Source organism: Eurytemora carolleeae, unplaced genomic scaffold (assembly GCF_000591075.1).
Source record: "Eurytemora carolleeae unplaced genomic scaffold, Eaff_2.0 scaffold1179, whole genome shotgun sequence".
NCBI lineage: Eukaryota > Metazoa > Arthropoda > Copepoda > Calanoida > Temoridae > Eurytemora > Eurytemora carolleeae.
Window position 1 is genome coordinate 12,473 of NW_019397065.1, and position 13,794 is coordinate 26,266.

At 33.1% G+C, this 13,794-nt stretch overlaps 2 protein-coding genes across 3 annotated transcripts in view; both read left to right on the top strand.

Annotated features, from left to right (window-relative positions):
• LOC111711549 (xanthine dehydrogenase/oxidase) overlaps positions 1-2,865 on the top strand; it is a 10,971-nt gene extending 8,106 nt beyond the window's left edge. The window contains exons 14-15 of one of the 2 annotated variants that reach the window (XM_023485932.1): positions 1,468-1,519; positions 2,552-2,865. In XM_023485932.1, the coding sequence (XP_023341700.1) occupies positions 1,468-1,519; positions 2,552-2,708 (209 nt within the window). In that variant the 3' untranslated portion in view covers positions 2,709-2,865. The remainder of the gene's footprint in view (positions 1-1,467; positions 1,520-2,551) is intronic. The other variant, XM_023485933.1, reaches the window with a different exon arrangement.
• A 1,607-nt stretch (positions 2,866-4,472) lies between these two features.
• On the top strand, positions 4,473-13,400 carry LOC111711542 (xanthine dehydrogenase). Its single transcript, XM_023485925.1, has 16 exons — positions 4,473-4,567; positions 5,904-5,953; positions 6,832-6,914; positions 7,546-7,675; positions 7,799-7,924; positions 8,961-9,167; positions 9,225-9,342; positions 9,399-9,470; positions 9,525-9,563; positions 9,634-9,745; positions 9,803-11,919; positions 11,982-12,188; positions 12,252-12,317; positions 12,546-12,587; positions 12,690-12,746; positions 13,330-13,400. Exons 1-16 carry the CDS (start codon positions 4,513-4,515, stop codon positions 13,398-13,400), a joined length of 3,552 nt encoding a protein of 1,183 aa, XP_023341693.1. The 5' UTR covers positions 4,473-4,512.
• The last annotated feature ends 394 nt before the right edge of the window (positions 13,401-13,794 follow it).

Sequence of the window (13,794 nt, forward strand, 5' to 3'; positions counted from 1 at the left end):
ATAATGAGATAGATAGAAAGATAGATGTTACCGCCATACTATTTCTATTGGTTCAGAATAGACACCAAACACATGACTGAACCCTGATTGGATCAGGCGCTAATGGACCCGGCATACAGGAGTGGAGTACTTACCACCTGCTCTTATCCCTTTTTCTATATTGCGGATGATTATTACCCCTCCCTCGACTCTCAATATCTAGGATATAAGAAAATCTGGTCAAACAGACCCATCTTTTATTTAAGTAATTGGTCTTTCCTGGGATTTTCAAAATGGTTTCTGACTTTCCTGGATACCTTACTTGAAATACTAAAAATGACATGAAAAGTTGGGGTTTAGGTGTATTTTCCTTGATACTATTTTTAAAAGTCATCGTAGAAAAAAAATTGAAAGATCATTCTCTCCACTCACTGTCCCAATTACCATTCCTTCCCAACCAAGGGGGGGGGGAAGGCATCCCTCCCTCCACCATATTAGTGTACACTTTAAGTATGAGGTCTAAGATCACCCAAAAAGAAAACTGGTAAGAATAATCCTGACGTTTTGTTAGACATGAAATAAGTTTCGTTTGTTGGTCTTATTTTAACATTGATAACAATATATGCAAATTATGGTTATGGGATAAAAGCAGTGATATCTATATAATAAAACAAGACATTCGTATATATATATATATATATATATGTTGCCTATAGCCGGCCGCCAAACGGCTGGACCGATTTTGCTGAATTTTTTTGTGAACACTCTGGGGTGGCTAACAAAATTTCGAAATTATTTTTCAAATTTTTTTCATTTATTTTTCAATTAATTTTTTGACGGGCAGCTAGTATTACATTTATTTAAAATCACAGACACTAGTTTACGGGCTAGACAGTCGACTGTAGAAACTAGCCCGAGAATTTGTTCATATTCTCTTTCTAAACTTTACTATTGAGCGATGAGATACCAAATACTGTACATGGTGGTTAGCGATTCCTGAAATACAGGGAAAGAGTGGAAAACAAAAAGTTTTATCAAAATTAAACTTTTTTAGGTTTATTGGACGTTTTCAAAAAACTGCAAAAAAATCATTTCTGACACCCCTAGGCTTAGTACGTCAATAGAATTCACCAAAAACATACTGCAGTCATTCAATTATCATACAGGGAAATTTTCATCTTTCTAAACATCCCAACGAATGATTTGACAGGTTCTTTTAGCTAAATTTTTCGATTATCTTTCAGAAGCCAAAAAAATAGTTTTTTCCAATGAAAGGTTGCAGTAAAACGCGCCAGCTGTTTTTCACATTTCAGCACTTAGTCTAATTTGATTTCTACTGTGGAGGTCCAATTCAGACGTTGCAGATTATCTTTTGTAAAAGTTAACACCTCTAAAAAAAGATTCCAGCTTTTTTATAAACACCGTTTCTAGCACTTCTCTGTCCTCAAGATAAACCAAACAAATACATATATATATTTGACATTTCAGGTATTGGAGAGCCGCCAATAAACCTCTCCATATCTGTAGTAACTGCAATTAGGTAAAATTAAGTATTGCATGCAATTTGCAAATATCGGTGACAAAAATTTAAAGGAATTTTTTTTTATTTTATCAAAATTTTTGTTGAAAATTTTAAATAATGTTTTCAAGATGAACTTTGATAACTGATTCAAAGATTTGTACGCCTAATTAAAGGGACTATAGACGTTTTTTACAAGTTCTCCTCCTTTTTAAAATGATACAAAAATTCAATTTTATCTGAAAACAATCTTTGCGTCTGTCACTTTTGCTCTTAAATTGGTTTTAAAAAACCGCAATTCAAATTTCAAGCGATCTTTCATTTTAAGAGAGACATTCTCGATTCACAATGTAGGCATGCAGTTGGCTAGTTACAGGAAATCTAATTAAATAAACATCCAATTATTTCCTGTAGGCATGCAGTGGTTAGTTACAGGAAATCTAATTAAATAAATCTCATATTATTTCCTGTAGGCACGCAGTGGCTAGTTACAGGAAATCTTATTAAATAAACATCTAATTATTTACTGTAGGCATGCAGTGGCTAGTTACAGGAAATCTAATTAAATAAACATCTAATTATTTAATGTAGGCATGCAGTGGCTAGTTACATTAAATAAACATCTAATTATTTACTGTAGGCATGCAGTGGCTAGTTACAGGAAATCTAATTAAATAAACCTCTAATTATTTACTGTAGGTATGCAGTGGCTGGTTACAGAAAATCTTATAAACTAAACCTCTAGTTATTTCCTGTAGGCATGCAGTGACTAGTAAGAGGAATTCTAATTAAAAAAACCTCTCATTATTTCCTGTAGGCATGCAGTGGCTAGTTACAGGAAATCTAATTAAAGAAAACTCTAATTATTTCCTGTATGCATGCAGTGGCTAGTTACAGGAAATCTAATTAAATAAACATCTTATTATGTACTGTTGGCATGCAGTGGCTAGTTACAGGAAATCTAATTAAATAAACCTCTCATTATTTCCTGTAGGCATGCAGTGGCTAGTTACAGGAAATCTTATTAAATAAACCTCCCATTATTTACTGTAGGCATGCAGTGGCGAGTTACAGGAAATCTTGCAATCTTGATCCCTGGTTCCAGATGAGGATACCGTTTACTACAGAGCGTATATTCAGAGCTTGTCATGGACTCATATCAGATGAAGAGGAGAATATCTTATCTAACAAACCATATACTCATGTTTAATTGTGTTATAAAGTATTATTATTATGTAAGAAAATACAGTTTCTTTTTTTGCATTTTTGATGCTAATCATAATGTTTTGTGTCATATGACATGTCACGATGTGATATGCTTTCTTAAAACAACGTTTATATAATGCCTAAAAATAAATGAACTAAAAACAAATAAAATGTATTTTGTAATCCAATAATCATTATTTTTTCCTTATTTTTTTAAAGATATGCTCTACGCTGAATCGACATAAAAGTGTTAAGCAACAAAAGAAATATTTTGCGTATGGGTTCGCAAAAAATTCGCAATAGTTTTGCAAATGGAAACCCTATTTCCTTTTGTATCTTTGAAGGCTTGAATACTAGTTTTACTGGTCAGAACTTCAATTGAACAGGAACAGGTTAAAATGTGTGTCTACTATACATCATTATTTATATTCTTTTAAGTTTTATGGTTTAACTTTTTTATAAGGGAAAAATTTAAATGTAATAACAACTAAAACATACTATTTTTATTTTAAAAATTACATTTTATTTGATAAATATTTATTACCTCTTTCAAAATAATTTTAGATTATATAATTTTTGACAGCTGGCACAGGCAGCTGGTACACAAAACCCAAATGAATTGCGACGCTAGGGTAAGCTAAGGGAAAATGGCATTATAATCGTACAGGCAAGACTTTGTCTCGCCTACTCTGCCTAAGCGAAATATAATGCTGTTTTAGTTGGGTTGGGGGCGATATGCAATACATCTGCAACCCGCTCACTGGCTCAGTGATCAGTATTCAGTAACACAGAAACACTTAACAGTTGTAAGATAGCAGTCGTAGTGTTATGTGGTCAATATTTACTCTCAGATATTAGAAAATTAGAGATTAAGTAATATTCCTTAGTAAAGAGCGGGTTTTATCAGCGTTTAGAAAAGGAATAAAAATTTAATTTAATTTTAAATTGAAGTATTTTAGGAAATTTATTAGTTGTCTATAAAAGACTAATTTTCTTCCAGATAACTGCAGAGGTTTGAGAAATTTTAAATTAAGATATGTTTAATCTATATATAAATTTGGCTTGTCTGGGTGTCTGTTTGTTTGTCTGTCTGTTTGTATCCAATAAACGTCAAAACGGCTGAACCGATCGGGCCCAAATTTTTTGTGGGACATCTAGGGACCCCAGGGAAGGTTTATGAATAATCAAAATTTCAAATATTTGTCTCCATCAAAATTCGATCTTCATTAAATTTTTTAAAATTTTGAAAATCCACGAATTTTTTATGAAAATCTGCGAATTATTTTTGATTTGTTTTACGATGTACACGAAGAGAACATGTTCACAATTAATTTAGAAGATGGGCGCGAAGCGCCCTCTAAGGCTAGAAACAAGGGCGCGAAGCGCCTTGAATTTCTAGTAGTTTTATATTTGTACAAAAATTATACTGCTATAACATCCCAACACTTTTTGTGAGCATTAATTTTGTGACGTTAGATAAGTTTTTAAAAAATTTAGAAAATATCAAAAAGTAAATTAAAATTTTTTTTTAAATGTTTAAAATTTTAAATTTTTTACTATGGATTTCTTTGTTATATATTTTAAATAACAAACACAATACTTAAAATAAAAGGAAGTTAATTTAAATTAAATTATTAATCTCTAATGTATTTAATTAGTGACCAGATTACACAACAAATATAATTTTATAATCTAAAATTATGAAAATGATAAGATAATTCAACTTTACTTTACATGTTTGTTCAGCCTTAAAGTTCATATTAAATGCTAAATAAATATAGAATGTTTTAATTAAACATTTTTCAGACATGGGGACTGCTGAAAATGATGAAGAAGGAGGAATTTTGAAGTTTTCAGTCAATGGTAATTTTTTATTTTATTTAGAAAGTATAGCTATGGCTTATATCAGTGAAACAATCTTTTTTATAACATTAAATTAAAAAAACATTGTGTTCATGTTGGGTATAAACTTCAAACCATACACACATGTTTGGCAGATTTCACAGAAATGTTTAATTTCAAATCTATACATAAGAGAATTAAGCCTTTAACTCAAATTAAAATTTTCTAATCCCATATACACTTCTTTATTATTCCATCTAGCTATCAACATTCATAGCTTGAAATATCTGAGGTCTACAACATTGGGTTTCAAAGATATGTGGATTCGAAAATCAGAGTTTTTGACAAAGACTTTTTGCCCGTCTGTGTTCAAAAAGCGACAGAACGAGTGAGCCGATCCAGGCTTAAAATTTGTAAAACAAATCACATGTTTTTTAAATTGAAAGGTCCGCCAAATCTTTTTGGCGATTAAAAATAAAAAATGAAAAGCAAAAGATAAAAGTGCAAAGTGAAGTAGAGCAAATTTAAGTTCCTTTATTTAGTTAAATAGGTTTGTTGAAATATTCCTGCTATTGTATCTTATCTAACAAACCATATACTCATGTTTAATTGTGTTATAAAGTATTATTATTATGTAAGAAAATACAGTTTCTTTTTTTGCATTTTTGATGCTAATCATAATGTTTTGTGTCATATGACATGTCACGATGTGATATGCTTTCTTAAAACAACGTTTATATAATGCCTAAGGGGGGTTAAACGTCCCTTTTATACTTGAATCATGATAAGCTGATAACCAGAATTCAAGTATGTGAAAGGGCACAGCTAAACCCCTCCCCCCCTCATCCACCCCATTTTTCCCCTCTCAAAATGCATGTAAAGTGGGCATTGTTTTTTTTGGTAGTTTTATTTTCATTTAAGTTTTTAAAAAACTTGTATGCTCTACATTGTTCTAAATTTTGACTGTGACAAAATAAAGCCAATACATGTTTCTGGTTAATAACTCTCTTGTTGCAGACTGCAGAGATGACACTATAGTTGAAAATTAAAAAGTGCAAATTTCAATTATGATTGACATCTCTGAGCCTTTACAACTTTTAATGTTTAGAAACGGTCCCAAAACAATGCACATCTTTAGTCATAAATAGATTAAACATGTAAAGTGATTAATTTTAAAGATTTATTTTACATATTTCCGTAGATTGGGGATTAAGTTTCTTTCTAAATCAGAAATGGTGTTTAGTATATATAAAAAACTTTCCAGATACGTTCAAAACTGTTTTCATTAAAAAAATATTTGAAAAGGAACCTGGATCTGAACCTTGTTTCTTAACTCTAATAAAGATAATCTTTTCAGGAAAACTTCAAAAAGTCTCGCCTGATATTTCCAGCCAAACTTTGATTCAGGTTTGATTGTTTAATTAGTGTTTAAGCCATTAAAACATCTTTTAATGCCTTTTAAGGTTTCCCACCATGTTCATTTCTTTGGCCTATTTTGATACCTTCCTTTGAGAAAAGTTTAAACAAGAATAAGATGATTAGAATCTTTGAAAATTTGTCAAATAGCAGCAGAGAGTACTTGAGCGCGCACTATACCAAACATTTTCAAATTATTAAGATATCTGAGAATATGTTTTTTTCTAATTTTTCCTCAGATATCTTAAAAATTTGATGATTTTTGGTATAATGCGCGCCATATAAAAGGCTCTAAATTTTTTATAGAGCAATTTTTATTTTGTGAGTGTTTAGTAAAAGCGCACATTTTAATGGCACCAATCAATTTAAGATTATTTTAGGAGAAAAGATGATTTTTTTCTGAAAAAAAAACTTGGAAATAAAATAACTTATAATTAGATGTTGAGATGTATTAGACCATCTCAAATGAAACCTTTATGTGTCTAGGGTAAATAAGATTTTTTTTTAACATTGACCAATAATCTTTAAAGAATAAGATAAAACAAATGTCGTCAGTTTGCCTAATCAAAATTATATGATCGCCACAGGCTACTTGGACTGAAATTCGTGATTATTTTCCCTGCAAATATCTTAACACAGACGGTTAAAAGGGGTATTAGAGCCATTATTTCAATTTTTGGTCTTAAAGTACCCTTTTTAAAGGATTTTTCATAAACGGTCGAATGAATTATCACAATTTGCTCCAAAACCCTGGGAGCAACTCCAAAATCCTGGGAGCAATTCCAAAACCCTGAGAGCAGCCACCCCTCCATCCTTGAGTACGTGATTGTGCAGTGCTAATTATGTTTTTGTATCACTGTGTTCTTTAGTATCTCAGAGATTCTGGTCTGACTGGAACCAAACTAAGCTGTGGTGAGGGAAACTGTGGAGCTTGTACAGTACTCATTACAAGGTATGTACAGTACTCATTACAGGGTATGTACATTGCAGAGCTCTCATTACAAGGTATTACAGGACACTGTACAGCCCTCATTATAATGTATGTACAGTATTGATTACAAGGTATGAATAGTACTCAGTACAAGGTATGTACAGTACTAATTACAAGGTATGCACATTTTACAGTATTCATTACAAGGGATGCAGAGTAATAATTACAAGGTGTGTACAGTATTCATTAAAATGTGTGTACAGTATTCAATAGAAGGTATGTACAGTATTGATTACAAGGTATGTTCGTAAACATTTCAAAGTATGTACAGTACTCATAACAAGGTGTGTACAGTACTAATTACAAAATATGTGCAGTCTTCATTACAAAGTATGTCCAGTATTCATTACAAGGTGTGTACAGTATTCATTACAAGGTGTGTACAGTATTCATTACAAGGTGTGTACAGTATTGAATACAAGTTGTGTACAGTTTGATTTATATATTCTAAGAAATTGATTCTTTGCCATAAACTCTGATTTTCTAATCCCTATATCTTTGCAACCATATGTTGTAATGATAGAGGTATTAGAAAATTTGAGTTTTTCCCAAAAACTCATTTTCTTTATATCAAATCAAGTATTTTGTTTAGTAAAAAAGGAGGAGAATTTGAAAGATATACAGTGAATGCCTGTACAACACTTGTTTGTACCCTGCATGGATCTGAGGTCACAACAGTGGAAGGTTTGGGCTCAACTCAAACTACCTTGCATCCTGTTCAGGTTGAATAGTTAATTTTTCATTTAAAATAATGCTTTTGACAATTTCTCTGTGCCTTTAGTTTCTTAGCCATCTTGATCATCTATTAATGGGTTTTGGAAGTTAACTAAACATAAATGATTTAGGAGCGTCTATATTCCTGCCATGGATCTCAATGTGGGTTCTGTTCTCCCGGTATGGTTATGTCAATGGCTGGAGTACTGTGTAAGAATAGTACCCCTGATATAGAGGATATTGTTACCGGGCTTCAGGTAAATATAGAATATAGATATTGTTACCGGGCTTAAGTTTAATATTTATTTTGATACCTGGCTTCAGTTAAAAATAGAATAAAGGCATTGTTACAGTGCTCAGGTAAAAACGGATATTGTTACTGGGGTTCAGGTAAATATGGATATTGTTAACAGGGTTAAAATAAATATGGATATTGTTACCATGCTTTAGGTAAATATGGGTATTGTTAAAAGGGTTTGGGTAAATATAGATATTGTCACCGCGCTTAAGGTAAATATGGATACATTACCAGGGCTCAGGTAAATATAGATATTGTTACCGTGCTTCAGATGAATATGGATATATTACCAGGGTTCAGGTAAATATAGATATTGTTACCGTGCTTCAGATGAATATGGATATATTACCAGGGTTCAGGTAAATATAAATAGTGTAATCGTGCTTCAGGTAAATATGGATATTGTTACAGGGGCTCAGGTAAATAAGTATATTGCTACTGGGGTTTCAAGTAAATATGGATATTGCTACAGGGGTTCAGGTAAATATGGATATTGTTACAGGGGTTCAGGTAAATATGGATATTGTTACAGGGGTTCAGGTAAATATGGATATTGTTACAGGGGTTCAGGTAAATATGGATATGGTTACAGGGGCTCAGGTAAATATGGATATTGTTATCGGGGTTCAGGTAAAAATGGATATTGTTTCCAGGCTTCAGGTAAATGAGGATATTTTTTTCCCCCCAGCTTTATCTGCCATTAGACAAATCGAAAATTATTGTTGGTTCTCTGCTCTTTAAAATACAACTCTCAATATTGGAAGTAATTATAGTTCCTAACTTTTAAAGAATGGTAAGTAAATCCAAAGAGCAAATGTTTAAGGAATGACACAGAAAAAAATTTGTATTTGTCACAGTTCAAACAACAAAAGAACAATCTTTACTTTTAAAAATTTAATATAAAAATCTCTATCCATGGCTTGGGGTCTTTGTGGAAACATATATTAATTAATAATTTGTATGGACTAGAATGTGCTTTGAACTAAATTGTTTAGGGAAATCTTTGTCGTTGCACTGGTTACAGACCAATTCTTGAAGCATTTTCTACTTTTTCCTCTAAACCTTTGGCTAAGAGTGATCAAAAGTTTGATTCAGCAGAAGAAGAGGTGGAAACCTATGATGTTTCCAAGTTTAAAGACCTTAAACCTGAAGATCTTCAGATTTCAGAAAACACCAAACAAGTTCTGGAAAACATTGAACAGGTAACATATCTAAATTGTTTGAGACAGCTAGTCCCATGTTACCTTATGAATAATTAGGTGAAGTGTGTAAGATTCAAATCTGATGGAAGTAAATGGTTTTACCCAAGCACTGTTGCTGAAGCATTATGTCTAAGTAAACAGTTCCCAGAAGCTGTTTATCGTCAAGGTGGAACAGGTATGCTTTGCTAATTTGAATTTTAAAATAATAACTTAAATTTCATCTGTTATTAGGAGGATACAAAAAGTTTTCCTCTACTGAAATGAAAACTGTGATTTCTTTGAGCTCAGTTTTGAAAATGAAAGGTAATTTTGTTTTCTCAAATTATTCCAATTAATTTCATCAGTTTTTTTTTCCAGAGATAGTTATTCAGGAAGAAGGCATCTTAATAGGAGGAGGTATTTTATTCATTAAAAAAATACATAAATATCCTGACCTAAATATCATATTGATGTTAAACTGTGTTAGGAGTAACCTATTCTGAGCTAGTAGAAGGATTGAAAAATCTTGATATAGTAAAGCACCGTTCAGCTGAGGTTCTTAAAGACACTGCTGCCAAGATTGCTTCGACACAGCTTAGGTAACATAAAATGAAACATTCTCAAGATGGAGTGTTAGATTGTAAACTCTTCTCTAGGAATGTTGCAACTTTGGTCGGAGGTATACTGTGGGATCATTCTGCTTCAGACATGCTTCCAATATTGACAGTTGCTAAAGCTGTTCTTTTAGTAGAGAGTGAAGAAGGCCAGAGAAAAATTCCGGTTAGGCCTCATGTGACCAAGGAATTGTCACAAGGAGATATTGTCGGCGCTGTTTTTATACCGAACAACTCAATCAATGACATAATCGTTTACAAGAAACAAGCTAAGCGTAAGACAGTTGAGTTGGGGGTGGTGAACATGGCGTTGTTGGCCAATTTTGAAAATGCAGTGCCTCATGTGTCCATTGTAATAGGTGGGGTTGATCTTGCTGTAAAACAATCTACAGAGGGGGAACTTATCATCGCATCTAATGTCGAAAAGCATTTGATATCCATCAAAGATTTCCCTAAATCCAGCACTTCTGCTCTTCTAAAGGCAATACAGTTAGATTTTGGAAAAGATCAAAACCAATATAAGATACAAATAATATCTGAGATGCTTACAAATATTTTTAAGTCTGAAAAAAAATGGAATCTGAAATCTCATCAGCTGTTTGAAAAGACTAGTGCTACACAGAGCATGATAGATCCTATAACAAGACCAGTTCCACATATTTCTGCTGCAGAGCAATGTACTGGAGAAGCGGAATATACCGGTGATGTTCCCAAACTTGCAAATGAAGTTTTCTTGTTCCCAGTCCATAGCACTCAATCCCATGCAAAGATTAAAAGCATTAACACTGAGAATGCACTAAGAGTTCCTGGAGTTGTCTCTTGGGTTTCAGCTCAAGATGTACCAGGTGCAAACATCTTTGCGGGTGCAGGTCCTCCAGATGAACATATCTTCCCTGAACAGGACGTACATTTTAGTGGGCAGATTATAGGAGTAATAGCTGCAGTAACTCCTGATGCAGGGAAACAAGCAGTTTCACTGGTAGAAGTATCTTATGAAACAAAGGAGGCTTTATTAAGTATCACTGATGCCGTTGCAAAAAACTCTTCATTTGAAATATCTAAGTTAGAAAGAATTCAAGATGCAGAGCTGTTGAAATCCACAAATAAATCATTCAATGGTCAAATTAAACTTGGCGGACAGTTGCATATCTACATGGAAACTCATGGGGCTGTTGCCATTCCTGGGAAAGAAAAGTCAGAAATGATAATATACTCATCAAACCAGAGTATTTCTGGGGTTCAGAAAGCAGTAGCCTCAGCATTAAAGGTCCCTCAGCACAAGATAGTTGTAAAAGCAAAACGTATTGGAGGAGGGTTTGGGGGGAAAGAGGGACCACTCATTACCCTCATAACAGCAGTAGCAGCAAACAAACTTGGAAGACCATGCCGACTGGCATTAGACAGAACAAGTGATGTCTTAAGCATGGGTCATCGTCATGAAACCCATGCTGACTATGAAATCGGATTTGATGAGACTGGTAAAATAACTAAAGCAAAGTTTGAATGTAATTTCAATGCAGGATGTAGTAGAGATCTTTCAGTTCCGTGGGGAGCAACACTCTTGAATAGGTTGGATGGGGGATATTCATTGAAGAACTTTGAGGGAAAAGCATATCCAAGAAAGACAAATTTGACTTCCAATACAGCTTTCCGTGGATTTGGGGGACCGGAGGGAACAGCAATCATTGAAGAATGCATTGAAAGAATTGCGCAAATAACAGGAAAAGATCCTGCTGAAGTAAGAAAAATCAATTTGACCAGAGAAAATGACCTGCTACACTATGGAGACACCAAAGTGTATGATGACAACCTGATGAGATGTTGGGAAGATTGTATCAAAAAGAGCGATTATTTTGAAAAGAGGAAAGAAATTGAGGCTTTCAATGCTAATCCAGGAAACAAAAATGTAAGACGTGGAATTTCCATTGTTCCTATCAAGTTTGCACCTTTCATGCCCTTGAAATTCTTGAATCAGGCATCAGCCTATGTTAGGATCTACACAGATGGGTCCATTCTTTTATCTCATGGAGGGATAGAAATGGGCCAAGGGTTGCATACAAAGATGCTTCAGGTTGCGTCAAGGGTCCTGAAGGTTCCAATGGAAAAATTTCATCTAATTGAAACCTCAACAGAAATTAACATCAATACAACATCTACTGGTAAGTTTCAACCATAAGGAAGTATTCAATTATATACCTACTTGTATTTCATGTTTATACAGGAGGAAGTACTGGAACAGACTTGAATGGGCATGCTGTTGTCCTGGCATGTGAGGATTTAGCCGCCAAGTTGGCTCCACTCCGAGACGCTAACCCGGACATGCCTTGGGAGCAGGTCATTTTCCAGGCATATCTCCAGAGAATACCTCTCACAGCATATGGGTTTTATAACAGATCACAGGTTGAAGTTGATCCAAAGACAAATACTGGTAAGTTCTTTACTTAGTTTATAAATAACTGATATTTTACATTTTCTTATTTTGCTGTTCTAGGTTTGGCATTCAACTACCTTACTACGGGTGTTGCCTGTACTGTAGTTGAAGTTGATTGTGCATCAGGAAAATCAAATAAAAGGATATTATATTCTTTTGCGATAGGACATTGAATGTTCTTGAGATTCACTGCTTAAACTTTAGATTAAAGTATTTTACTTAACTCCAGGAATAAACCAGAAATCCAGAATATGTTGACCAAGGCAATTTCTTCAAGGTGGAGGGAAGCAACCTTAAGGGTATTAACTAATATCTATTTTTTAAAATAGATTTATATTTGATTTGTGAATCCAGGGAACCACCAGGTTCTAAGCACTAATATTGTGATGGATGTAGGAAAGTTCAGAAACTATTCTTATGAAAAAGTACAGAAGAAATTTCGAAAAAAATAATTTTACAAATTTTCCTCTTTAGTTTCTGAAATTTAATCATTCGCAGGACAAAGCTTAAACCCTGCAATTGATATTGGACAAGTAGAGGGAGCATTTGTTCAAGGTATGCATTTTCATTTTTGTAAATCTTTCAAGATAAATTACAGAATAAAGGGACTGTGCGCGTAATTTCATGTGACCTTTCATTTAAAGAAGAACATCCCTGATTCACATTGGTACCCTTTAAACCTTTGACTGATCATCAAGGACAGAGATCTAAGTGTATTAGTCTCATAAATGCTGTGTAAAAAGTTCTAAAATTGGAGTGTACTCTAGAGTTCTGTTTGAAATCAATTCAGATGACGTCACATTTGTTCCCAGAAAATCTAGAGAATTCTAAATCCAATGCGGGGTTTAATTTTAATCCTAATTTGAATGTGAGTATTTATAATTTGCCTTTTCTAGAATGTTTCTGTTAATATAAGGATAAGTCTGTCATCCTTAATCAGTCAAAGGTTTATGTAAGTAAGGTAAGTGTATTTGTGGCAGACCAAACACTTTCCATCAGTTAATTTAAAAAAAAACAAGCTCATTTCTGCAATCAAATGTATTTCATATATATTATAAATTAGGTATCTAGCTATAACTGTTTTGGAGAATTAAAAAACAATGATTTTCATCAAAAATGCAACATTTTTATTGACAAGGATATGGTTACATGACAATGGAGGAGGTGGTTCATGGTTTGAATGGAGAAATTGCGACCAACAATAAATAGTTTGAAATATCTAAGGTCTACGGCATTGGGTTACAAAGATATAGAGATTAGAAAATCAGAGTTTGTGGCAAAAACTCAACTCCTTTGGCAGTGTTTTGTCCTTGACTACTTAATTTGTTATAACTTTTTTTATTTTGGTCTGCAAATCTGTATTCCTCGAATGGTTTCTGTAGAAAAATCATATTTTTAATATGTTTAGAAATTTTAAAAAACAGTCTCTTTCTAGCGTAAATATATTTTTTAACTTTAATAATTTATTTTAATTAAATTTTACAATATTTTTAAATTTTATTATATCAGATGGAAACATTTTGAGACTTCTATATTTCTTGTTTTTCATTCTTTCTTCTTGATCTTCCATTCCTTGTCCATCCTTCAATCACAATATGGCTAA

Bases quoted from the DNA above. Each gene is read 5' to 3' on its own strand.
- LOC111711542 (XM_023485925.1), top strand. From the start codon at position 4,513: ATGGGGACTGCTGAAAATGATGAAGAAGGAGGAATTTTGAAGTTTTCA. The intron at 4,568-5,903 runs GTAATTTTTTAT...TAATCTTTTCAG, and splicing joins TTTGAAGTTTTCAGTCAATG to GAAAACTTCAAAAAGTCTCG. The intron at 9,471-9,524 runs GTAATTTTGTTT...TTTTTTTTCCAG, and splicing joins CTCAGTTTTGAAAATGAAAG to AGATAGTTATTCAGGAAGAA.